This window comes from Bos mutus, chromosome 13 (genome assembly GCF_027580195.1).
Source record: "Bos mutus isolate GX-2022 chromosome 13, NWIPB_WYAK_1.1, whole genome shotgun sequence".
Taxonomy (NCBI): domain Eukaryota; kingdom Metazoa; phylum Chordata; class Mammalia; order Artiodactyla; family Bovidae; genus Bos; species Bos mutus.
Window position 1 is genome coordinate 9236250 of NC_091629.1, and position 25495 is coordinate 9261744.

Consider the following 25495-nt stretch of genomic DNA (forward strand, 5'->3'; position numbering starts at 1 on the left):
TTGCTTGTCCCCCCCCCAACCCCCGCAAGGCTGATTTTATCCTGATGAATCTGTTTTGTCATACAAATGCTAATTCTTCAACCCATTTTTATGAATTCATACATTAAAGATTCCAGCTGTGAGTTGAAATGAAGTTAAGAATTTGGAGTAAAAGTAGGCATCTTTTGTCGTCTTTGCAACAAAAAAAGAGAAGTAAGCACAGTGATTTTAGGCTGAGAGTCTAGCAGAGAACTAACTTGTCAGATTTCCCATAGAGAGCTTCGCTTCAGTTCAGTTCAGTTCTGTCGCTCAGTTGTGTCCAACTCCTTGTGACCCCATGAATTGCAGCACGCCAGGCCTCCCTGTCCATCACCAACTCTCGGAGTTCACTCAAACTCACGTCCATCGAGTTGGTGATGCCATCCAGCCATCTCATCCTCTGTCGTCCCCTTTTCCTCCTGCCCCCAACCCCTCCCAGCATCAGAGTCTTTTCCAATGAGTCAACTCTTCACATGAGGTGGCCAAAGTATTGGAGTTTCAGCTTTAGCATCCATCCTTCCAAAGAACACCCAGGGCTGATCTCCTTTAGAATGGACTGGTTGGATCTCCTTGCAGTCCAAGGGACTCTCAAGAGTCTTCTCCAACACCACAGTTCAAAAACATCAATTCTTCGGTGTTCATCTTTCTTCACAGTCTAACTCTCACATCCATACATGACCACTGGAAAAAGCATAGCCTTGACTAGACGGACCTTTCTTGGCACAGTAACATCTCTGCTTTTCAATATGCTATCTAGGTTGGTCATAACTTTCCTTCCAAGGAGTAAGCGTCTTTTAATTTCATGGCTACAGTCACCATCTGCCATGATTTTGGAGCCCCAAAAAATAAAGTCTGACACTGTTTCCCCGTCTATTTCCCATGAAGTGATGGGACCAGATACCATGATCCTAGTTTTCTGAATCTTGAGCTTTAGGCCAACTTTTTCACTCTCCTCTTTCACTTTCATCAAGAGCTTTTTAGTTGAAGCATGAAATGTTCCCTTGTTATCTCTAATTTTCTTGAACAGATCTCTAGTCTTTCCCATTTTATTGTTTTCCTCTATTTCTTTGCATTGATCGCTGAGGAAGGCTTTCTTATCTCTCCTTGCTATTCTTTGGAACTCTACATTCAGATGCTTAAATCTTTCCTTTTCTCCTTTGCTTTTTGCTTCTCTTTTTTTCACAGCTATTTGTAAGGCCTCCCCAGACAGCCATTTTGCTTTTTTGCATTTCTTTTCCATGGGGATGGTCTTGATCCCTGTCTCCTGTACAATGTCATGAACCTCTGCCCATAGTTCATCAGGCACTCTATCTATCAGATCTAGTCCCTTAAATCTATTTTTGACTTCCACTGTATAATCATAGAAAGCTTAATTGCTTAAAAAAAAAAAAAAAGATTATCTGTAAGGAGGAAGAGACGATACCACACTCAGGATTTCTACACATAAAAATAAATTCTCTGTAAAAGGAATATTGCTCCTCTAGGGTTTCAAATATTAATATCTAAATGCAATTTATTCTAATTTTCACAACTATCTCGGACCTAATTTGAGTTGTCTTTCTTTATAATAAGAATGATTATGACTTACCTCAAAAAAGTTGTTAAACTTACTATGATTTAGATATTCTGTGTCTCTAAAATATCTTTGAACTTTTTAGGAAAAAATTACCAAATGTAATTTTTAACCAGTTTTGGTAAAAGACATAGTTTATCAGATAGATGAGAAAGCCTGTATTTTTTTAAACAACTCTCTGTGTTTTAAAGGTATTATAATATTCCCAAACATCATTTTCTAAGCACTTGTATTTCTGTCTAAAAACTGGTTAGCAGAAAATGCATATGCTTCCTTTCTAAAAATAGATCTACACAATTTCTTATTTTCTACTTTTCTCTCTGTTCACAGGAAAAAACACATACATCAGTACTTGGTTTGAATTCAATAAAGTCTAAGCCAAGGCAGGTTGAGCAGAAAAGGAGAGTGATTTATTATTTTTCTGATTTGACTTTTCAAACTTAAATGTTGGCTGTTTATTTTTCCCAAACTACTATGTCTGCTAAATATAAAAATGTATGTATTAAACCCTGGCATTTCTATAGCTGATAGTGAGGTAGAGGCCGAGTGATTTTATGTGTTGATGCTTTGGAGGCCATCTCCATGTATTTTTACTAATGTTTTACCTTCCAATGGGCTTCCCTGATGGCTCAGATGGTAAAGAATCCACCTGAATGCAGGAGATCCAGGTTTGATCCCTGGGTTGGGAAGGTCCCCAGGAGAAGGGAATGGCTACCCACTCCAGTATTCTTGCCGGGAGAACTCCATGGACAGAGAAGCCTAATGGGCTACAGACCATGAGGTCTCAAAAAGTCGGACATGACTGAGTGACTAACATTTTGATTCACTTTGCTTTACCTTCCAATAGCAATTTTTGTATTCTGCAGTGAGACAGATTTCTTTCATGACACAATAGCATTATGAGAAAGCTTGAATTTTCCATATCTGTGTTTCTTTTGTTCTCTATTTCTTGAGAATGTGTATATATTTGTGTCTGTGTGTGCATGTATGTTAGAGAGATCTAATGAAGGCTCTGCTTTTACTGCTTATATTCTAAAAAAAATGTTCTTTGAGAAGGTATTTTTTTGGTGAGATTGAACATATATAAACTCAATTATAGAATTTAAGGCTTCCTAAAATGTACTTTTCTGTATAACCACCAATTGCTTTTTATTTTAATGAAAGATGTGGAAATAAGCTATTTCCTGTTTTCTATCTAATGCTGTTTTCTAGAGGCCCGACTGCCAGGGAAAAAAAGGGTCTCCAAATAAAACTAGATTTGCTAATTATTTAGCATCTTGCTTAAATGTATATCAGTCTACACGTTTTTGTAGAAAGAAGGAGACCTTGCTATTTTTTTCCTTACCGAACCGGGTTCTCTTTCTCTTCATATTGTCCTCCATGATTTAGACACTGTTTTCCAGTCCAAAAAAAAAAAAAGATCTCCCTAGACAGAGGTAACTGTAAAAGACTAAATGGGAAGTTGTTTCTGGTGAAAGGCTCATCATTTCTGTGACATAAAACCATGAAGTTGAGAAAAAATCCATTCATTCTCAATTGTGGAGCCATTGATCACTGAGGAAAGAGAAAACTATTTCTGTAGACAAGCAAAATCTGGTAAATAACCCATGATGATTTGATCAGTCTTTGTTGTGGATAATTATGTTGTTAGGCTAGAGAAATTCAGGACAGTAGGGATAAAATAATAAAATAGGTAATGCAGTAGACAGTGAATTTTCTCAGTTGAAAATTCTATTGAGAATATGAATCTATGTATTTAATAGGAAAGTCTTTTTCTATGATTATTTAAGATTAAATTTCAATAAGTTACATTATTAAGAGTATCTATGGAAAGATTTTGTGTGCATCATTGTGTTGAGCTCAGTTCAGTTTAGTTGCTCAGTCCTGTCTGACTTTTGCAACCCCATGGACTGCAGCCAGGTTTCCCTGTCCATTACCAACTGCTGGAGCTTACTCAAACTCACATCCATTGAGTTGGTGATGCCATCCAACCATCTCATCCTCTGTTGTTCCCTTCTCCTCCAGTCTTCAATCTTTCCCAGCATCAGGGTCTTTTCCAATCAGACAGTTCTTCGCATCAGGTGGCCAAAGTATTGGAGCTTCAGCATCAGCCCTTCCAATGAATATTCAGGACTGATTTCCTTTAGGATTGCCGGGTTGGATCTCCTTGCTGTCCAAGGCACTCTCAAGAGTCTTCTCCAGCACCACAGTTCAAAAGCATCAATTCTTCAGTGCTCAGCTTTCTTAATGGTCCAACTCTCACATCCATACATGACTACTGGAAAAAACATACCTTTGACTATACGGACCTTGGTCAGCAAAGTGATGTCTCTGCTTTTTAATATGCTGTCTAGGTTTGTCACAGCTTTTCCTCCAAGGAGCAAGCATCTTTTAATTTCATGGCTGCAGTCACCATCTGCAGTGATTTTTGAGCCCAAGAAAATAAAGTCTGTCACTGTTTCCATTGTTTCCCCATCTATTTGCTATGAAGTGATGGGACCAGATGTCATGATCTTAGTTTATTGAATGTTGAGTTTTAAGCTAGCTTTTTCACTCTCTTCTTTCACTTTCATCAAGAGGCACTTGGATTTTGTTTTTCGGCATGCTCATTGTTCTTCTTCACTCTGAAAATTATAAGCTAGAAGTATAAGTGGCATTATTTTTGCTTGTATACCCCAACTACTTCAGTCCTTCTCTTTAGTTTCACACCTGCTACAGTTGTCCATTAGTTTCTATTTTCAGGTTAGTGATGGTTGTGATGAGAAATATAAGTGGATTTAATCATCCTCTCCTGTTGAACACTAGATTTGCTTAACAGTCCCTGTCTCCTTGCCTTGAAGAACTTTACCACTGTAGATAGTGAAGTTATCATTTTCCTCCAAGGTTGATAGAAACCCCTTTCTTTGGGGTGTAGAATTAAACATGGGTTTAAAGATGGTATGATAATAATATAAATTCTGTTACACAGTTCTCATGCACTTATTTTGTTCCTGACATTGTTTAAAATGAATGTATATGTATTAAATAATGTATAGCTAAGAAAAATAGGCACACACAATGAATATCACAGCTCTTCCTGTGGTTGTGGTCATGCAGTTAGTTCAGTAGAGATAGAGGTGGTGTGAAAAATGGATCTTGGGATTGATTTTCATTTCACCCACTGAGTCTTCAGGGTGCTTAAATTTGTAAAGTTCTCAAAGACTGTGAACCATTTCACCCCCATGGGTATTTATAAGAAAGGCATTAAAATAGGTTGGTATTTCCAGTGACTGTATTTTAAGACTGTTTGAACATTTCCAACACTTTGTTAGGTTTGTATGGTAGACACAGAAAGGAGTTTTTACTTTAGGGAAAAGCAATCTAGTGAGAAAATCTAGACAGTGTGCATAAAAGAAGTCATGATAATCTATTGCCAGTAACCTGGTTAATAATAATAATAAACAGTGGTTGTACTTAATATCTGCTAAAAGAAATGTGTGTAGAGTATGTAGAGATGTTAATATATTTGCTCTGCTGTGAGTAACAAACGGAATTCCACAACCCATTAAAATGGTCGTAACACCATGATCATGTTGGGTTTATTACAGGCATGCAAGCATTCTTAAATATATGCAAATCAACCAATGTGATACACCATATTAACAAATTGAAAGATAAAAACCATATGATAATCTCAATAGATGCAGAAAAAGCTTTTGACAGAATTCAACACCCATTTATGATTAAAACCTCTTCAAAAAATGGGCATCAAAGGAACCTACCTCAACATAATAAAGGCCATATATGACAAAACCACAGCAAATGTTGTTCTCAATGGTGAAAAACTGAAAGCATTCCCTGTAAGATCAGGAACAAGACAAGGGTGCCCACTCTCACTACTACTATTCAACATAGTTTTAGAAGTCCTAGCTGTGGCAATCAGAGAACAGAAAGAAAGAAAAGGAATCCAGATTGGAAAAGAAGTAAAACTCTCACTGTTTGCAGATGACATGATACTATACATACAAAACCCTAAAGATATCTTCAGAAAATTTCTAGAGATAATCACTGAATTTACAAAGTGGTGGCAGGATACAGAATGAGTACACAGAAATCACTTGTATTCCTATACCCCAACAATGAAATATCAGAAAGAGAAATCAAGGAATTGTTGCAAGGGGGACCCCTTCCAGGGCCCGAAACTGGCCTCTTGTCTAACACTCGGAAATGAATTGTCCAAGGAGACACATGTGCTGACAAAGCAAGAGATTTTATTGGGAAAGGGCACCCGGGTGGAGAGCAGGAGGGTAAGGGAACCCAGGAGAACTGCTCTGCTGCGTGGCTCACAGTCTCAGGTTTTGTGGTAATGGGATTAGTTTCCGGGTTGTCTTTGGCAAATCATTCTAATTCAGAGTCTTTCCTGGTGGTGCATGCATCGTCCAGCCAAGATGGATGCTAGCAAGAGGGATTCTGGGATGTGGACGGACACGCGGTGTCTCCTTTTGACCTTTCCCAAACTCTTCCGGTTGGTGGTCGCTTATTAGTTCCGTGTTCCTTACCGGGATCTCCTGTCATAAAACAACTCATGCGAATGGTTACTAAAGGGCGTGGCCAGGGTGGGCAGTTTCAGTCAGTGTGCTTCGCCTAACAGAATCAATCCCATTTACCATTGTAACAAAAAGAATAAAATACCAAGGAATAAACCTACCTAAGGATAGAAAAGAGCTGTATACAGGGAACTATAAGACACTGATGAAAGAGATCAAAGATGACATAAACAGATGGAGAGAGATTCCATGTTCCTGGGTTAGGAAGAATCAATATTGTGAACTTAACTATACTACCAAATGCAATCTATAGATTCAATGTAATCCTTACCAAATTACCAATGGAATGTTTCACAGAACTAGAAGAAAAAATCTCACAATTAATATGGAAACACAAAAGACCCCAAATTGCCAAAGCAATCATGAGAAAGAAGAATGGAGCTGGAGGAATCAACTTTTCTGACTTCAGACTATACTACAAAGCTATAGTCATCAAGAGAGGATGGTACTGACATGAAAACAGAAACAAAGACCAACAAGATAGAAAGCCCAGAGATAAACCCCTGCATCTATGGATATCCTATTTTTGATAAAGGAGGTAAGAATATACAATGAAGCAAAGATAGTCTCTTCAGTAAGTGCTGCTGGGAAAAGTGGACAGCTACTGGTAAAAGAATGAAATTAGAACACTTTGTAACACCACACACGAAGATAAACTCAAAATGGATTAAAGACCTAAATATAAGACCAGAAACTATAAAACTCAGAGGAAAACACGGGCAGAACACTCTATGACATGAATCACAGTGAGATCCTCTATGACGTACCTCTTACAGTAATGGAAAGAAAAGCAAAAATAAACAAGTGGGACCTAATAAAAGCTTTTGCACAGCAAAGGAAACTGTAAGTAAGGTGAAAAGAGAACCCTCAGAATGGGAAAAAATAATAACAAATGAAACAACTGACAAAGGATTAACTTCAAGAGTATACAAGCAGCTCATACAAATTGGAACCTGAAAAATAGCCTAATAAAAAAGTGGGCAAGAGACCTAAACAGACATTTCTCCAAAGACCTACAGATTGCTAATAAACACTTGGAAAGATAATCAATATCACTCATTATTAGGGAAATGCAAATCAAAACTACAATGAGTTATCACCTCATACCAGTCAGAATGGCCATCAAAAAATTTACAAATAATAACTTTGGGAGAGGGTATGGAGAAAAGGGAACCCTCTTGCACTGTTGGTGGGAATGCAAATTGATACAGCCACTATGGAGAAGAGTATGAAGATTCTGACAAGAATCTAGAAAGATGATACTGATGAACCTATTTGCAGAGCAGCCATGGAGACACAAATATTGATAACAGACTTATAGACACAGCTGGCGGTGGGGAGGAAGGAGAAGGTGGGAGATATGGAGAGAGAAACGTGGAAACATACATTACCATATGTAAAATAGATAGCCAATGGGAATTTGCTATATGACTCAGGGAACTCAAACCGGGGCTCGGTAACAATGTAGAGGGGTAGATGGGGAGGGAGGTGGGAGAGACGTTCAAGTGGGAGGGCACATGGGTAAATCTATGGCTAATTCAGGTTGATGTTTGTGATTCATATTGTGTTGGTAGAAACCAAAACAATACTGTAAAGCAATTATCCTTCAATTAAAAATAAATTAAAAAAATAGATGAAGATATACATAAAAATGTAACTAATAGAAAAAGCTGGTTTTGCTTCATAGACAATAAGGGTGGATTAGGATAGGCATGAATCAGATTCTAAAATGAGAAACTTGTGGGGAAATTTTAATGAAAAGTTTGAGAATAAACATTTCTTGACTTCAGTTGAAAATTCCATACAGCACAGGTGAAGTTCACTGGAAGCACAGTTTGCATGGTGTAATCAATTTTATCTACTGTCGATAAAAGTAGAGTGAGGCAAATTAGCTGGGAAAGTTTTTACCTGGGGCGTTAGTGTTGTAATATTGGGCTAGAGGAGTGGATACCTTGGGAGAATGCCTGAAAAGAGTGGATAATAGCAGGAAGCAGGTGTAGTTTAACACTTGCTGTCCTCGGCAGTGCAGTTTATGCATTCAATAAATATTTATCAAGCACTGTACTTGATTCAACAGCTGTTTACAGGGTGAACAAGACACATGTAGTTCCTACCTTCTTAGGGATTATAGTCTAGTGGGGAGATCTATATTACACTAATATAGCCATGATTCTAATTCTGATGAGAAGTATGTAGGAGTTAGAGTGAAAGTTATAGATTGACTCTTTTATTGGCCCTAGTCTTAAGATACCAAAATTTTTTTCTTAGTGCACTAGCCTTTTTTTAAAATTAAAAGAATCAATATAGTAAAAATGAGTATACTACCCAAAGCAATTTATAGATTCAATGCAATCCCTATCAAGCTACCAATGGTATTCTTCACAGAACTAGAACAAATAATTTCACAATTTGTATGGAAATACAAAAAACCTTGAATAGCCAAAGCAATCTTGAGAAAGAAGAATGGAACTGGAGGAATCAACCTGCTTGACTTCAGGCTCTACTACAAAGCCACGGTCATCAAGACAGTATGGTACTGGCACAAAGATAGGAATACAGATCAATGGAACAAAATAGAAAGCCCAGAGATAAATCCACGCACCTATGGACACCTTATCTTTGACAAAGGAGGCAAGAATATACAATGGATTAAAGACAATCTCTTTAACAAGTGGTGCTGGGAAAACTGGTCAACCACTTGTAAAAGAATGAAACTAGAACACTTTCTAACACCATACACAAAAATAAACTCAAAATGGATTAAAGATCTAAACATAAGACCAGAAACTATAAAATTCCTAGAGGAGAACATAGAAAAAATACTCTCCGACATACATCACAGCAGAATCCTCTATGACCCACCTCCCAGAATATTGGAAATAAAAGCAAAAATAAACAAGTGGGACCTAATTAAACTTAAAAGCTTCTGCATAACAAAGGAAACTATAAGCAAGGTGAAAAGACAGCCTTCAGAATGGGAGAAAATAATAGCAAATGAAGCAACTGACAAACAACTAATCTCAAAAATATACGAGCAACTTCTACAGCTCAATTCCATAAAAATAAATGACCCAATCAAAAAATGGGCCAAAGAACTAAATAGACATTTCTCCAAAGAAGACATACAGATGGCTAACAAACACAGGAAAAAATGCTCAACATCACTCATTATCAGAGAAATGCAAATCAAAACCACTATGAGGTACCATTTCACGCCAGTCAGAATGGCTGCGATCCAAAAGTCTACAAGCAATAAATGCTGGAGAGGGTGTGGAGAAAAGGGAACCCTCTTACACTGTTGGTGGGAATCCAAACTAGTACAGCCTCTATGGAGAACAGTGTGGAGATTCCTTAAAAAACTGGTAATAGAACTGCCTTATGACCCAGCAATCCCACTGCTGGGCATACACACTGAGGAAACCAGAATTGAAAGAGACACGTGTACCCCAATGTTCATCGCAGCACTGTTTATAATAGCCAGGACATGGAAGCAACCTAGATGTCCATCAGCAAATGAATGGATAAGAAAGCTGTGGTACATATACACAATGGAGTATTACTCAACCATTAAAAAGAATACATTTGAATCAGTTCTAATGAGGTGGATGAAAGTGGAGCCTATTATACAGAGTGAGGTAAGCCAGAAAGAAAAACACCAATACAGTATACTAATGCATACATATGGAATTTAGAAAGATGGTAACAATAACCCTGTATACGAGACAGCAAAAGAGACACTGATGTATAGAATAGTCTTGTGGACTCTGTGGGAGAGGGAGAGGATGGGATGATTTGGGAGAATGGCATTGAAACATGTATAATATCATATATGAAACAAGTCACCAGTCCAGGTTTGATGCACAATACTGGATGCTTGGGGTTGGTGCACTGGGATGACCCAGAGGGATGGTACGGGGAGGGAGGAGGGTTCAGGATGGGGAACACGTGTATACCTGTGGTGGATTCATGTTGATATATGGCAAAACCAATACAATATTGTAAAGTTAAAAAATAAAATATAATAAAAAAAAATTTTTAAGCAATTTTAAGTTCACAGCACAACTGAGAAGGTAGGGAGCCTCTGTAGAACCCCTACTCCCAATACATGCATAACCCCTACCATTATCAGCATCACCCACCAGGATGGGGTGTTTCTTAGAGTTGATGAACCTACACTGACACATCATGATCATTCGAAGTCCACAATATACCTCATGGTTCACTCTTGGTGTTGTGCATTCTATGGGTTTGGACAAATATATAAATACATACATCCATCATTACAGTATCATGCAAAATATTTCCATTGCCCTAGAAAATCCTCTGTGCTCTGCTGCTCCATCCCTCACCTGCTCCCAACTATGGGCAAACACTGATCCGTTCATTGTTTCCATAGTGTTTATTGCCTTTGCTGTAAGGTCAGGTAGTTGGGATCATATGCTTTATAGCCATTTCAGATTGGCTTATTTTATTTAGTAATATGCATTTAAGGTTTTTTCTTGGCTTTCAAGTGCATTACTTTTTTGTGCTGATTAATATTCCATTGTTCAATATTTCATATGAAGAAAGCAGCTATAAACATCTATGTGCAGGATTTTGTGTGGACATACATTTTTGGTTCCTTTTTGGGTAAATACCAAGGAACATGATTGCTGGATTATATGTAAGATTGTGTTTAATTTTCTAAGAAACTGACAAGCTGTCTTCCAAAGTGGCTGTACCATTTCACATACTCACCAGCAATGAATGTGAGTTCCTGTTGCTCCACAGTCTCACCAGCATTTATTGTCATCAGTGTTCCAGATTTTGACCATTTTAATAGGTGGGTGGTGGTATCTCAGTGTTGTTTTAATTTGCATTTCCTTGATGATGTACAAACATGGAGCATCTTTTCATATGCTTATTTGCCAGCTGTGTATCTTCTTTGGTGGGGTGTCTTCAAGTCTTTGGATTATTTTTTAATCAGGTAGTTTATTTTCTTATTGTTGAGTGCTAAGATTTTTAAAATTTTGGACGAGAGTCCTTTATCAGCTGTGTCTTTCATAAGTATTTTCTCCCAGTCTGTGGGTTGTCTTGTCACTCTTTTCATGACATTGTCTTTTTAAATTTTAATTGAAGTATAGTTGACTTAACAGTATTATATTAGTTTCAGGTATACAACATATAATTCTATATTTTATAGATTATGCACCATACAAAGTTATAATATTACTGACTTTATATTCCCTGTGCTATATATTACCTACCTGTGACTTATAAGTCAAACACAGAAAGAGAAATACTGTATGTTGACATTGTCTTTTGCAGAGCAGAAAATTTTAATTTTAATGAAGTCTAGCTTATTAATTATTTCTTTCGTAGCTTATGCTTTGGTGTTGTACCTAAAAAGTCTTTGCCATACCCAGGGTCATCTAAATTTTCTTCTAAGTTATCTTCTAGGATTTTTATAGTTTTACATTTTGCATTTAGGATTGTGATCCATTTGAAGTTAATTTTTGTGAAGGGTATAAGGTCTGTGTCTAGTCTTCCCTGCATTGGAAGGTGAAGTCTTAAACCACTGGACGCCAGGGGCATCCATGAATTTTGGTAGAATGGAAAATGGGTGTCTTATGTAGTACTTATCAGTATTTCTATCTGGAATCACAGGATATAGAGTGAGTAAGATGGAGAAGTAAGATTGAAGGAGGAGATCATTATTGTCTGTAGTTTGGATAGTTCTGGCATTAACAAGAGGACAGTGAGTTGAAGAAATAATTATTGAATAATTTTATTGACATAATAAAGTAATTGAAACTTTGATATTGGATGGAATATACTGGGGAGAGAGTATAGGCTAAGAGCCAGTGTTTTTAACTGAAAATCTGACGTGGTGACACCACTTGAGGTTTTCCATTCCAGATGAAATATGATATTTAATTACATCTCCTTTGAGAGGCAATTAAATATAATTATAAGTAAGATGGAAAAAAAGGGGTCAAATAGAACCTAAAGAGAGACACACAATTAGGGAACTCTGGCAAAGGAGAAACCTAGTTAAAAAAAAAAATAGGAGTGAATTTTTAGGAGTGGATGGACTGATAAGTGGGCTTGTATTAGGGAGTCCCAACTAAGTATGTCTAACTCAGTAATAGAATCAAGAATATGGGGGAAAATAAGAAATGAGAAAAAAATTATTTCTGGAAAAAGGAAGGTCACCACTGATGCTTTAACAAGTGCATTTTGAGTGCCTGGTCTATGCCAAGCATATAGATCCCACAATAAGTAAAACAGACAGATATCCCTCTCTTCTTGGAACTTGTTCCAAGTAGGGGAGAGACTGAAACTATGATAAATGAGCAGAGTGCATACTATTTTAGAAGGGGTATATGTTATAAGAAATAGAGTGGTGTAAAGGCAATCAGGTAATGATGGAGGGGATGACTTTGCAGTTTTAAATAGGATTGTCATAGTAGCTCTCAAGGACAAGGTGGTTTAATGCAGACTGAAGAAGGGAAGGGAAATAAACTGAGAATATCTCAGAGAAAAGATTTTCAGGCAGAAAGCAAGAACAAAGGGATTGAAACAGGAGGCTATCCGGTGAGTTTGAGCAATAGCAAATGATTTGTTTGGCTGGAAGAGAGTGATTATAAGAAAAAAAATAAGGGCTTCCCTGGGGGCTCAGGTAAAGAATCTGCCTGCCAATGCAGGAGACACAAGTTCCATCCCTGATCAGGAAAGATCCCACATTCCTTGAAGCAACTAAGGCTGTGCTCCAAAACTATTGAACTTGTGCTCTAGAGCCTGGGAGCTGCAACTGCTGAACCCATGGGCCCCGACTAAAGAAGCCTGGGTGCCCTTGAGCCCGTTCTCTGCAACAAGAGAAACCGCCTTAATGAGAAGCCCTTGCGCCACAACTAGAGAGCAGAGTCCACGTGGCACAGCTAGAGAAAAGCCCACGTGGAAACGGACACCCATCACAGCCAAAAATACATAAATAAAAACAATTCTAAAAAAAAGAGAGAAAATAAAGGGTTTTCTTTAACAAAAGATAAAAATAATAGGAAATGAGGCCAGAAAAATAAACAAATGATCTAAAGCTGCGCTTCTCAACCTTGACTGCATTTGAGAAGTATTGAAAGAAAGAATTGAAAGTCACTCAGTCGTGTCCAACTCTGTGACCCTATGGACTGTAGCCCACTGGGCTCCTCTGTCCATAGGATTCTCTAAGCAAGAATATTAGAGCGACTTGCCATTTCCTCCTCCAGGGGATCTTCCCTGCCCAGGGAATGGTCTCACCAGTATTGTAAGCAGTTTCTTTACTGTCTGGGCCACCAAGGAAGGCCCTGTGAAGTATTGGGTTGGCCAAAAGTTCCTTGTAGTTTTTCCATAACATCTCATGGAAAAACCTGAATGAACTTTTTGACCATTCCAATATCTAGAGAGCTTCTAAAGCTCTAGCTGTCATGGCCAATTAACATTGCAGTCACTTGGAGGTGCAACCCAGGCTTAGCAATTTTAAAGCTCCCTATGTGATTTTTAATATGCAACCAAGTTTGAATGCCATTCAGTTAAGACCTTACAGGGTCATTGTAAGGTCACTGGCTTTAAATGAGTGAGATGGGGAGCCACTGTGGCACTTTGCAGAGAGGCCTTCCAGGAACTGACTCAATAGAATCATTATGCGTACTATTTTGAGAACAGACAGGGGTACTAATGCCCATCCATCGGAGAAGACCAATTCAGTTCAGTTTAGTCGCTCAGTTGTGTCCGATTCTTGGCGACCCCATGGACTGCAGCAGGCCAGGCTTCCCTGTCCATCACCAACTCCCTGAGTTTACTCAAGCTCATGTCCATTGAGTCGGTGATGCCATCCAACCATCTCATCCTCTGTCATCCCCTTCTCCTCCCACCTTCAATCTTTCCCAGCATCAGGGTCTTTTCCAATGAGTCAGTTTTTTGCATCAGGTGGCCAAAATATTGGAATTTCAGCTTCAGCAGCAGTCCTTCCAATGAATATTCAGGACTGATTTCCTTTAGGATAGATTGGTTGGATCTTCTTGCAGTCCAAAGGACTTTTATGAGTCTCCTCCAACACCACAGTTAAGAAGCATCAATTCTTTGGTGCTCAGCTTTCTTTATAGTCCAACTCTCATATTCATACATGACTAAAGGAAAAACCATCAGAGAATACCATACAATCCCTGTAACAAAACTGTGTTGATTGATACTTGCAGAACAAGGAAAGTGGTTTACCATGGGGACCTGTGGGGCATTTTAGCAGGAGTGTTAGGAGGAACTTATTAATGGATTTAGACTTGTGCTGTATAATTTGTGGGAGGGTTCAAGGAAGTAGGAATTCCCTCTGGAGAGATCAACAACCAAAAGTACAAATCTAGTAAAAGGCAAGGGTAAAATTCCACCCTGGCTTATCTTATAAAGCTTGTACTGTATCTGTGGCAGAACATGTATAGAGCAGATTTCTGAAACACCATTTTGGAAATCAAAACTGAACATTTTTGCTCAAAAGACAATGAGTTCCATTATAAAGAAAATACTCTGTGTTTAGTTTTCAGTTTAAAAGGAAAAGCACAGTTCAACTTTTCTCATCTTGTTTCTTCAGTTAATCATATACATACATGTAATAAGATTCTATCCATACTTCTGTTTTCAGAACCATTGATATTCTTTAAGAAAAACATTTTAGTAAGAGAATAAAGCTTTGAGATGACACTTTTAAACAATTTAATTTTATTACCATCTTTAGACTGTTGTGTCTATGGGTATTTTTAATGGATATGTTTCCTTTTTCATTTTAGTTTACTACTGAAATTTTTAGTCATTTGTGAATAACATTCTTATTCTTAACACTCTTTAAAACTTGAATAAGGTTAGCTGAATCTTAGGCTAACCATGTCTTAGACTAGCTCCATCTTAAGTAATAATTCAAGATCACAAGGCCTTACCAGATATATAAACAAAGAGAACTCCCTACCTTTTGTTGACTAAGAGCAAAGATTCTGCTTCATCACATTTCCATGGAAAAATGTCTAATAACCTCTCGTTTTGTGCTGCTTCCATAGAGCAAGAATAAGCCATGCACAGACATGTAATAAACTCATTATGTTCATCTCCCTAACCTGAACTTAAGAGGAACAATTTTTGAGATGATAATCACATTAAATGAATAGTGATATAAAGACAGAAAATATGATTTGTAAAAAGGCTTACTATTTTTTACCCCAAGAGTAGGCAGAAATGAATGATGACTTTTTTTAAAAAGGGTTATCAGATGACACCACCCTTATGGCAGAAAATGAAGAGGAACTAAAAAGCCTCTTGATGAAAGTGAAAGTGGAGAGTGAAAAAGTTGGCTTAAAGCTCAACATTCAGAAAACAAAGATCATGGCATCCGGTCCCACCACTTCATGGGAAATAGATGGGGAAACAGTGGAAACAGTGTCAGACTTTATTTTTCTGGGCTCCAAAATCACTGCATGGTGACTGCAGCCATGAAATTAAAAGATGCTTACTCCTTGGAAGGAAAGTTATGACCAACCTAGATAGCATATTCAAAAGCAGAGACATTACTTTGCCAACAAAGGTTCATCTAGCCAAGGTTATGGTTTTTCCAGTGGTCATGTATGGATGTGAGAGTTGGACTGTGAAGAAGGCTGAGCGCCAAAGAATTGATGCTTTTGAACTGTGGTGTTGGAGAAGACTCTTGAGAGTCCCTTGCACTGCAAGGAGATCCAACCAGTCCATTCTGAAGGAGATCAGCCCTGGGATTTCTTTGGAAGGATGGATGCTAAAGCTGAAACTCCAGTACTTTGGCCACCTCATGCAAAGAGCTGACTCACTGGAAAAGACTCTGATGCTGGGAGGGATTGGGGGCAGGAGGAGAAGGGGACGACAGAGGATGAGATGGCTGGATGGCATCACTGACTCGATGGACGTGGGTCTCAGTGAACTCCGGGAGTTGGTGATGGACAGGGAGGCCTGGCGTGCTGCGATTCATGGGGTTGCAAAGAGTCGGACATGACTGAGCATCTCATCTGATCTGAACTCTTTTTTTTCTATCCTGTTAGATTTTTATGTGTATCTTCTTTGTATAAGTATTGTATTTCTTTCCTCAGACTAACCTAATGATTTCAGATATTTTGTATTTCTTGCTGCTGCTGCTGCTAAGTCGCTTCAGTCGTGTCCGACTCTGTGCGACCCCGTGGACTGCAGCCTACCAGGCTTCTCCGTCCCTGGGATTCTCCAGGCAAGAACACTGGATTGGGTTGCCATTTCCTTCTCCAATGCATGAAAGTGAAAAGTGAAAGTGAAGTTGCTCAGTCGCGTCGGACTCTTAGTGACGTCATGGACTGCAGCCTACCAGGCTCCTACGTCCATGGGATTTTCCAGGCAAGAGTACTGGAGTAGAGCCCAATTATCTGTGGAGCTAATAAGCTCAGGTTATTTCGTTAACATTTATAGGGTTTTTTCATTTACCCAAGGTATCCTGTTCCTCTGTCACTTCTGAGTCACTTATATTATTATCTCATCCTTTTTAAGATGCAAGGCACGTCCAGTTTTATTAATAGTCTCCTATCAGTATCACATCTTAATGATGTCTTTTTATTACATGATTTTCTAGGCTTACCTTGCAAGTTATTTTATTCCTACATTCTATTTCCTTGTTAAAATTATATTTTTGATTATTTGGTGGAATAGTCTTGACCTTTCAGAATTCCCTGTGGGACTTACAGAATTTCTAAGGATTTCTCATCCTTATGGATAAATGAATTAGTAACTCCAGAAGCTCAAGCTTTAGGACAAACCTCAAATCAAAAAATATATTAACAATAATTTATTGATTTTAAAAGAATACCAAAGGTTCAAATTTAGCATTTTCTGGTATTTCCATATTTCCTCATTCTTTTCCTTTCCCAAACAAAAATGAAAGACTATTTATAACTAAGTTTGACCATATTTCCATTTCTGACTTGGTATCCTATGAATGTATTTAATAGTAGTTCCTGTTTTAGATATATAGACGCCATTGCAACACCTGTTAATAAAATATTTTAGAAGCTATATAGATACAAAAATTTATTAAGTTTAAATATTGACATAAGATACACAAAGTAGACTGGAAAGTTTTTAAATGAATATTTTATGTTATTTATCACATCAATTTGTACCTTATATATACATCTAAGTATACACATAAATTTTCTTTGTTTTTTTCAAAAACAATTTGACATTAGGAAAAATAACTTTTCCCCATTCCATAAATAAAATTCTACTAGAGCATTATGTGCCCATAATTACTGTATAAATATTTTAATACAGTTGTCTCCCTTCATCAGTGGTTTTCCTTTCTGTGGTTTCAGTTACTTATGGTCAGCTATGATTTGCAGGTATTAAATGGATAATTCTAGAAATAAACAATTCATAGTTTTTGAATTGCATGCTGTTCTGAGCAGCATGATGAAATCTCCCACCATCTTGCTCTGTCCTGCCTTGGACGTGAACCATCCCTTTGTTCTCTGTATCCTGCCCTTAGTATCGTCTTGGTTATCAAGTTGAGGATCATGGTATTACAGTGCTTTTGTTCAACTAACTCTTAATTTCACTTAATAATGGCCCCAAAACACAAGAGTAGTAATTCTGTTCATTTGGATTATGCTGAATGGAAGCTGTAGAGTGTTTCCTTTAAGTGAAAAGTTGAAAATTCTTGACTTAATAAAGAAAAACACATGAATATTGACATTGCTAAGAAGGAAATACATGAAATTGTGAAGTAGAAAAAAAGCTAGTTCAGTTTACTGTTGCATCTCAGACTACAAAAGTTAATAGCCACAGTGCATGATAAATATGGCAAAGGAATTAAATTTGTACAGTAAGATATTTTGAGACAGAGGCCATATTCACATATTTTTATTACAGTATATTATTGTAATTTTTCTATATAGTTATTGCTCTTGCTATGCCTAATTGATAAATTAAACTTTATCATCAGTATGTGCAGGAAGAAAGCATACAATATATAGAGTTCAGTACTATCTTTCAGTTTCAGGTATGCTCCAAGGGTCTTGGAACATATCCCGCATGGCTAAGGGGGACTACTGTATGTGCTATTACTACATACGATTTGTTCTAAAGTAGTGTTTTAAAAAGTGGAAATAAAAAATTCTAGAACTTCTATTTCTAGTTATGGTAGATTAATTTGGGACACCCTTTGAGAACAACTAGAAATCTAATCAAAAAGATGTTGATAAACCTACTTGAATGCATTGAAGATGTAAAAAGGAAGGGACAAATTAAGTGACCAGTGAGAAGAAAGACCTTGATAACTGAACCTGGTGTTTAGTACCACTTCATATGCCAACATGGAACCGGTAGTTGAAAATTAGAGTATAGAACTTTGGAAGTCTTGTTAGGCAAGGGAACAAGTTGGAGTCCAGGCTTAGTATACTAAATATGGGTTGGTAAACTCTGCAGTTTTGTTTGCAGTGCCTAAAATCTGTATCTAAGAGATCTGTGTGAACTGCAAGGTATGGTTCCTCAGAGTCTCAAACCCCGTTCCAAATACCCTCAATCTCTGAAGTTAGTTTTGTGTAATCCTCAAATATTATTTACTCTTCATGCCCACAGAAACAAACATAAATCTCACTGAAGAAAGGTAATATCTTAGGTCCCAAATTATTTTACCTTTTATTATATACAGTGACAAGCACTTAGACTCCAATGAGATGAGGCCACAGGAAAGAAAAAGCTCAATTAAAACTGAAACCAAACAAAAATCCCTCCAGATAAAGCAGTTATCAGACATTGAATTGAAAAGAATTATCTTTTATATGCTCAAAGTTTAAAAAAATAAAACAAGCTGAGAATTTGAGCAGATAATTAGAAGATATAAAAAAGAACTAAATGGAATTTCTAAATTACAATAGAATAATCAAAATTCACAACTCATCAATGGTTTATCAGCATACTATACACAGCTAATGAGATAAGGGAATTAGACTTTAGATCAAGAGAAAAGTGAAGTAAAGTATAATAAAATGATTGAAACTACAGAAAAAGAAAAAAAAAAAGAATAAGCATGGGAGAGCAGTGAGAATTTCTAGTGTTATATATTTGGAGTCCCAGAAAAAGAAAAAAAATAAGACTGACAGTGTTTATAGAGAGTTTAGCTAAGAGCTTTCAAGTTGAAAAGGATACAAAACCATATTTCAAGAAGCCCCGTGGGCGTGAAAACAACAAAAATGAAAACCCTGTGGGGACATCATAGTGAAACTGCTAAAAATCTATAACAAAGTGAAACATTTTTAAAACAGCTAGAAAAAGGTATAAATCACTGTCAAAGACTGACTATGAGACTTTTGTAATGGAAACAGTGGAAAGCAGAAGAAAATGGAAAGTTATCTCCAGAGTGTTGGGAGAAATCAGCCGTCAGTCTCTACTCAGTACATGAGTTTTCTATTGTTAGATAACTAACTACTGCAAACTTAGTTTCTTAAGGCAACTTTTATTTATTATCTCTTAGTTCTGTAGGTTGGAAGTCCATATCCATTGCCTCCCCCATTATCCACATCCCCCCTCCAGACTAGGACATTTGTTTACGATTGACAAGGTGTATATTTAGTTTGAGAAGGTTTCATCTGATTATTACGTCTCTGATCAGTCAAATTGAGTTTTTAAATGTGTGTAGAAATCTAAATATATAGAAACAAAGTATACTAACAAGGCATATTTGAATTTTAACAGCAAAGTTGTTTCCTAAGGCTCTTCAAAGATAGTTATTCGAGAACTATAGAATTGCTGCAGTAGTTTCTTAAATTTTACTACTGTTTGAATATTCATTTATTTCCATGGCAATATATCCCATGATGGTAGATGACAAAGTTCCATTTTCAGGGATCTATGTGGAATAGATATTATACAGTAGCAACAACTTATTTTCTTTCTATATGTGCATAACAAAACTCTTGGATCCTATTTTTGGGATTGTCTGAACTAGGAATCAAAAGTATTTACTTTCTTTGGGATTGGAATACCATCTACATACTGGAATCTATGCATATTTATGGGCTATTTGTATTGGTAGAGATGGCTTTTGAAAATACAAAGAGTTAAATATTCTTAGCATTTGTACCTAGTTTGTCATATTTATCACTATTATTTGTCACTTTTGAATAGCACTTAATTTTGCTTTCTAAATTTATTTGAAAATCTTTATTCTAAGTGTAGCAATTGTGTCTCCATTTGGATGATTTCTATTTGTCTCTATTGAAATATAATTATTGCTTGTTTATTAAAGTTGATGCAACATTTTCAAAATATTTATTTTGAAATGTATTCATACCTTCTCATTGACTTTTGATAACATTTGAAAGTATTCTATTGGCCGTATTTTGGGCCAGAAGACCTGATAGAAAACATATTTTTTGAAATATAGAATCTTAAAAAAATAAAAAATGTTTATTATGTTACTAGTCATCTAACATCCCTTCCCATGTGGAAGGAGCATTTTCAAAATTAAACATAACTTATCATTAGATATAATTGCCTTTACCATGTAAAATTTTATAATTTCATTGAGTGATTTACTTTATACTTTTATCTCTTAAATATACTGCTTACTTTCTAAATTGTTTTTTTAAAGGAATATCTGTGCAGTTTATTACTGTGTCCTTGGATAAAAATATCCAGCGGCCAAGGATCCCAGTGTAATAATCATCAATGGGGCAAACCTTATTTTTCACTGAAGTCTGTAGTAACACCTAAATATCCTCACTAAGAAAATTCAGATCGTGCCTTTTTGGTTTATCCCTTTTCCAATCTAATGACAATTAAAAGTTACTGTCAGCAGTTGCAAAAATAGTATTAGAGTAGAAGCCAGAATATTTGATTTCAATCAGTCTCTATGACTTTCTATCTATGTGACCTTGGTTAAGTTAAAAGCTGTCCTAAACCTTCCTTTCTTCCTCTGTAAAACAACAATAATAATACCTTCTCCACATAGCTATTGTGAAAGTTAGATTTATATAAAGCCTACTGTATAGGGTCTGTTCCACTATGTATTACTTTTAATTCCACAATACTATTATTAAAACTTCCCCTTCTTTCCCTTTTACTTTTTTCTTCTCTTCCTCCTCCAGAATGCCTTTATGGAAGTTAACTGTTTCTCTTCCTCTTTACTTGAAAAGTAGGTCATATTATTTTGCCTTGTGCCTATTAGGTGATACATTTGATGCTTTGGGAAATAGTAACTCTACAAATATCAGAAGTGAACATTAATGTTAAAAATCATGGATTTTTCAAATATTAAATTTTTTAGAAGTAGCTTTTCATGATTTGGTTTAAAATAGTCTGTAGGAACAATGAAACCTTCCAGATAATGTAATAGCAGAGAAACTAGCGTAAGTATCAGAATAAATTAGACCTCTGCAATTCTATAAGCAATGTGGCCGAATGATGCTGTTTCTTTCTTTTTTTTTTTAAGGTTTCTTTCTTCTTCTTTTTTTTTTTCTGAGGATAGTTTTTTAAAGTCTTTATTGAATTTGTTACAATATTTCTTCTATTTTATGTTTTGGTTTTTTTCACTGCGAGGCATGTGGAATCTTAACTCCCTGACCAGGGATTGAACCTGCACCCCCCTGCATTGTAAGGTGACATCTTAACCACTGGACTGCCAGGGAAGTCCCAATGCTATTTCTTAGAAAAATATTTGGAAAATATTCTTAAATTGTTGATTCTACCTATCAATTTTCAGTTTTTTTGGAGGGGATTTTTTTTTTTTTTTTGAGGGGATCAGATATCATCCTTTTCTTCCTCAAATAAAACTTTACTTAGGCAAATGTGGCAAGGTGATTCCCATTGAGCTCTGTCTACCCTTTTAAACACGTGATCACCTTCAAGAGTCTACCGAAAAGCTGCATTTTTCTTTTTCAGTTACCGAATGTGACTTTGAAACAGATAGCTGTGGTTGGTTTGAAGCAGCCCGTGGTGATGATTTTGAGTGGACCTGGAGCTCTAGAAGTAACCTCTCTGCTGAATTTGAGGATCAGGCTCCACCTTGGGATCACACTCACAACACATCTCAAGGTAAGACGCCTGTAGAGGTTCTTCGAACCTACCCACTTTCCCCAGCTAACAATGGTTTGACCTAATGATTCGTCAGTTTAATGATGGTGTGAAAGAGATCACATTCAATAGAAACTATACATCACATTTAGAATTTTGACCATTTCTGGGATAATGATACACCTGTGATGCTCTCTTCTGATGCTGGGAAGAGGCAGAGATGCGGCTCCCAGGCAGCCACATGATCACCATGATGCACAATCGATATAGTTACAGCTGTTCTGTTTTTTACTTCCAGTAGAGCATTCAATAAATTACATGAAATATTCAACACTGTAGTATGAAATAGGCTTTGTGTTAGATGATTTTGCGTAACTGTGGGCTAATGTAAGTGGTCTAAGCATGGTTAAGGGAGGCAAGGCCAACTGTGATGTTCAGTAGGTCAAATGCCTTTTGAACTTCAATATTTTCTTTTTTTTATAAAAACTTTTTATTTACATAGGGTTGATTTACAATGTTGTGTTAGTTACAGGTGTACAGCAAAATGAATCAGTTATACATATATCTGATGTATGTATTTTAAAATACACATATTTAAAAAAAACTTCATTTTACATTGGAGTATGGCCAATTAATATTGCTGCGATAGTTTCAGGTGGACAGCCAAAGGACTCAGCCATACATCTACATGTATCCATTCTTCCCCCAAACACCCCTCCCATCCAGGCTGCCACGTGACACTGAGCAGAGTTCCCTGTGCTGTATACAGTAGGTCCCTGTTGGTTATCCACTTTAAACATAGCAGAGTGGATATGTCTATATCCACTCTTTTTTAGTTTCTTTCCCCATATAGGCCATTACAGAGTATTGAGTAGAGTTCCCTGCGCTATGACTTTGATATTTTTAACTTATGATGGGCTTATGAGACATAACTTCATCTTAAGTCAAGGGAGATCTGTACTTCAGTTTACCTTTGCTCAAGTCTGAGAAGAAAAAGAGAAGCAGTAAAATTCTATGATACTACATCACAGGACAATGTGGAGTAGGAAATGGCAACCCACTCCCATAGTCTTGTCTGGGAAATCCCATGGACAGAGGAGCCTGGTGGGCTACGGTCCAGGGGGTCACCAAAGAGTTGGACACAACCAAGCAACTAAACAATAATAGAACAGTTGAATATTATCTATTGTACTTACGTTGTCAAAAAAGAAATGCTCCTTTACAGGTTTTGGGGATGGAGTATAGATATATTTTTGGCTGAATTAATGGAAACTTCCAGTTGTTTTTGGCATCATTTTGGCCCAGCTCTAGATAATAGTTGAGTGCTCATAAAAGAAAATTTGCTAACAATCACTTTTATTGCTTTTTAATTGTTGTATAGTCTTCAGTGTAAGGGTTACAGAAAGATGTCTCATTTTAGAATTTAGCAGGTTAAGTTATGATTTCTTCTTATTTTCCAATAGGGCACTTTATGTTCATTCTGAAGAAAAGCAACAGCTTATCACAAATTGCTAGACTCCAGAGCCCAACTTTCAGCCAGACAGGACCTGGATGCACTCTTTCCTTCTGGTAAATATTGAAAACAATGGTCAATTACTCTAGCAGCTTGGCAGTTGCAAGGATAGCCCTGCATGTACTCGATATTGTAATTTTTCCTATAATTTGGCTTTATTTTAAAAATAGCTATTGCATCAGATCCATACATTTAGCATTTTACTTAGGAGCACATTATCAGTATTTATAATGTTCTTTCTTAAAATAAAAAGGACTCTTCCTCCAACAGTGAATTATAATTAACACTGCTTCCTGAGTTCTGGAGTGAACTCCTTGAGAAAGGGTCCCAGGGTCCTGAGAGTCAGAGTATGCACCTAAGCAGATAAGCTCTTTCATATGGGCGGCCACAATATTAAATAAAGGCATCTATTGTGATAACTCATTTTTGATTGACTGTTGACTGAGTAAAAGTCACACAATTAGTCTTTTCCAGAAATCATTTCCATTTCTTGTGTTTGTTCTCTTTCAGGTTTTATAACTATGGCCTATCAGTGGGGGCAGCTGAGTTACAGCTACACATGGGAAATTCCAGCGAGTCCACGGTACTCTGGAGAGTATTGTATAACCAGGGTGACCAGTGGTCACGGGCCGTTGTTCAGCTTGGACGTCTTACTCAGCCTTTCCATTTGTTGCTACATAAAGTCAGTCTTGGCATTTATGTTGGTGTCTCGGCTATTGATGATATCAGATTTGAAAATTGTCTTCTTCCACCCCCTTCAAAGAGCTGCAAAGAGCCAGATCATTTCTGGTGTCTGCACACTAGGATTTGTGTAAAAAAACTTCAGTTATGCGATCTGGTGGATGATTGTGGTGATTATACTGATGAGGTCAATTGTGGTAAGTATCTTTCTTTCTGGTCCCTCTTACTAATTTTTAAAATATTCATTTACTTTATTGCTTTACAATATTGTGCTGCTGGTGGTGGTTTATTTGCTAAGTCTTGTCTGATTGTTTGTGGGCCCGTGGGTTGTAGCCAGCCAAGTTCCTCTGTCCATGGGATTTCCCAGGCAAGAATACTGGAGTGGGTTGCCATTTCCTTCTCCAGGGGATCCTCCCAACCCAGGGATCGAACCTGTGTATCCTTCATTTCAAGCAGATTATTTACGGACTGAGCCACCAGGGGCGAAGCCCCATGATGTTGTGTTGGTTTCTGCCATACATTGACATGAATCAGCCACGGGTATACATTTTGATGGTGGTGATCTTGATCAGTTCATTGTTTTCCTAGTCCATCAAAACAAAGGCCCTAAGCATTGTTTCAAAGTTGAATGAATGTTTTGTATGATTAGTCACCCATCAGTATTTATTATGTAGATTTATGAACTACATACTAGAGATACAGTGATGAGCACAATTATACAGAGTCGCTGACCCCATGGGGCTTACAGTCTCATTGAGGAGATAGATAGTATTCACACATTTAAAAAATAAATGCAAAATGACAGGAGCTTAGACAGGACTTCACAAATGCTGTGGCTTTATATAATTATGGGTTTGGACTTTCTAAAGATGGTGACTTAACTGAGATCTGAAAAATAGTAAGTAAATGAAGATGTGCAAAACCCTGAGGCATGACCGCACAGCAGCTGCAAGATACCCAGTATGGCTGGAGCAAGGCATTGAGGGAGAACTAGGATGCAACATAAAGATGGAGATTAAGGGGGAGGCCAGATTATCAGATCTTTGTAGACCATTTTAAGGAAGTTTT

At 37.1% G+C, this 25495-nt stretch overlaps 1 protein-coding gene across 1 annotated transcript in view; it reads left to right on the forward strand.

Moving 5' to 3' along the window:
* MALRD1 (MAM and LDL receptor class A domain containing 1) overlaps window positions 1–25495 on the forward strand; it is a 576646-nt gene that overhangs the window by 96121 nt on the left and 455030 nt on the right. The window contains exons 15-17 of the mRNA XM_070382053.1: window positions 22102–22254; window positions 23697–23802; window positions 24257–24624. Of these exons, the coding sequence (XP_070238154.1) occupies window positions 22102–22254; window positions 23697–23802; window positions 24257–24624 (627 nt within the window). The remainder of the gene's footprint in view (window positions 1–22101; window positions 22255–23696; window positions 23803–24256; window positions 24625–25495) is intronic.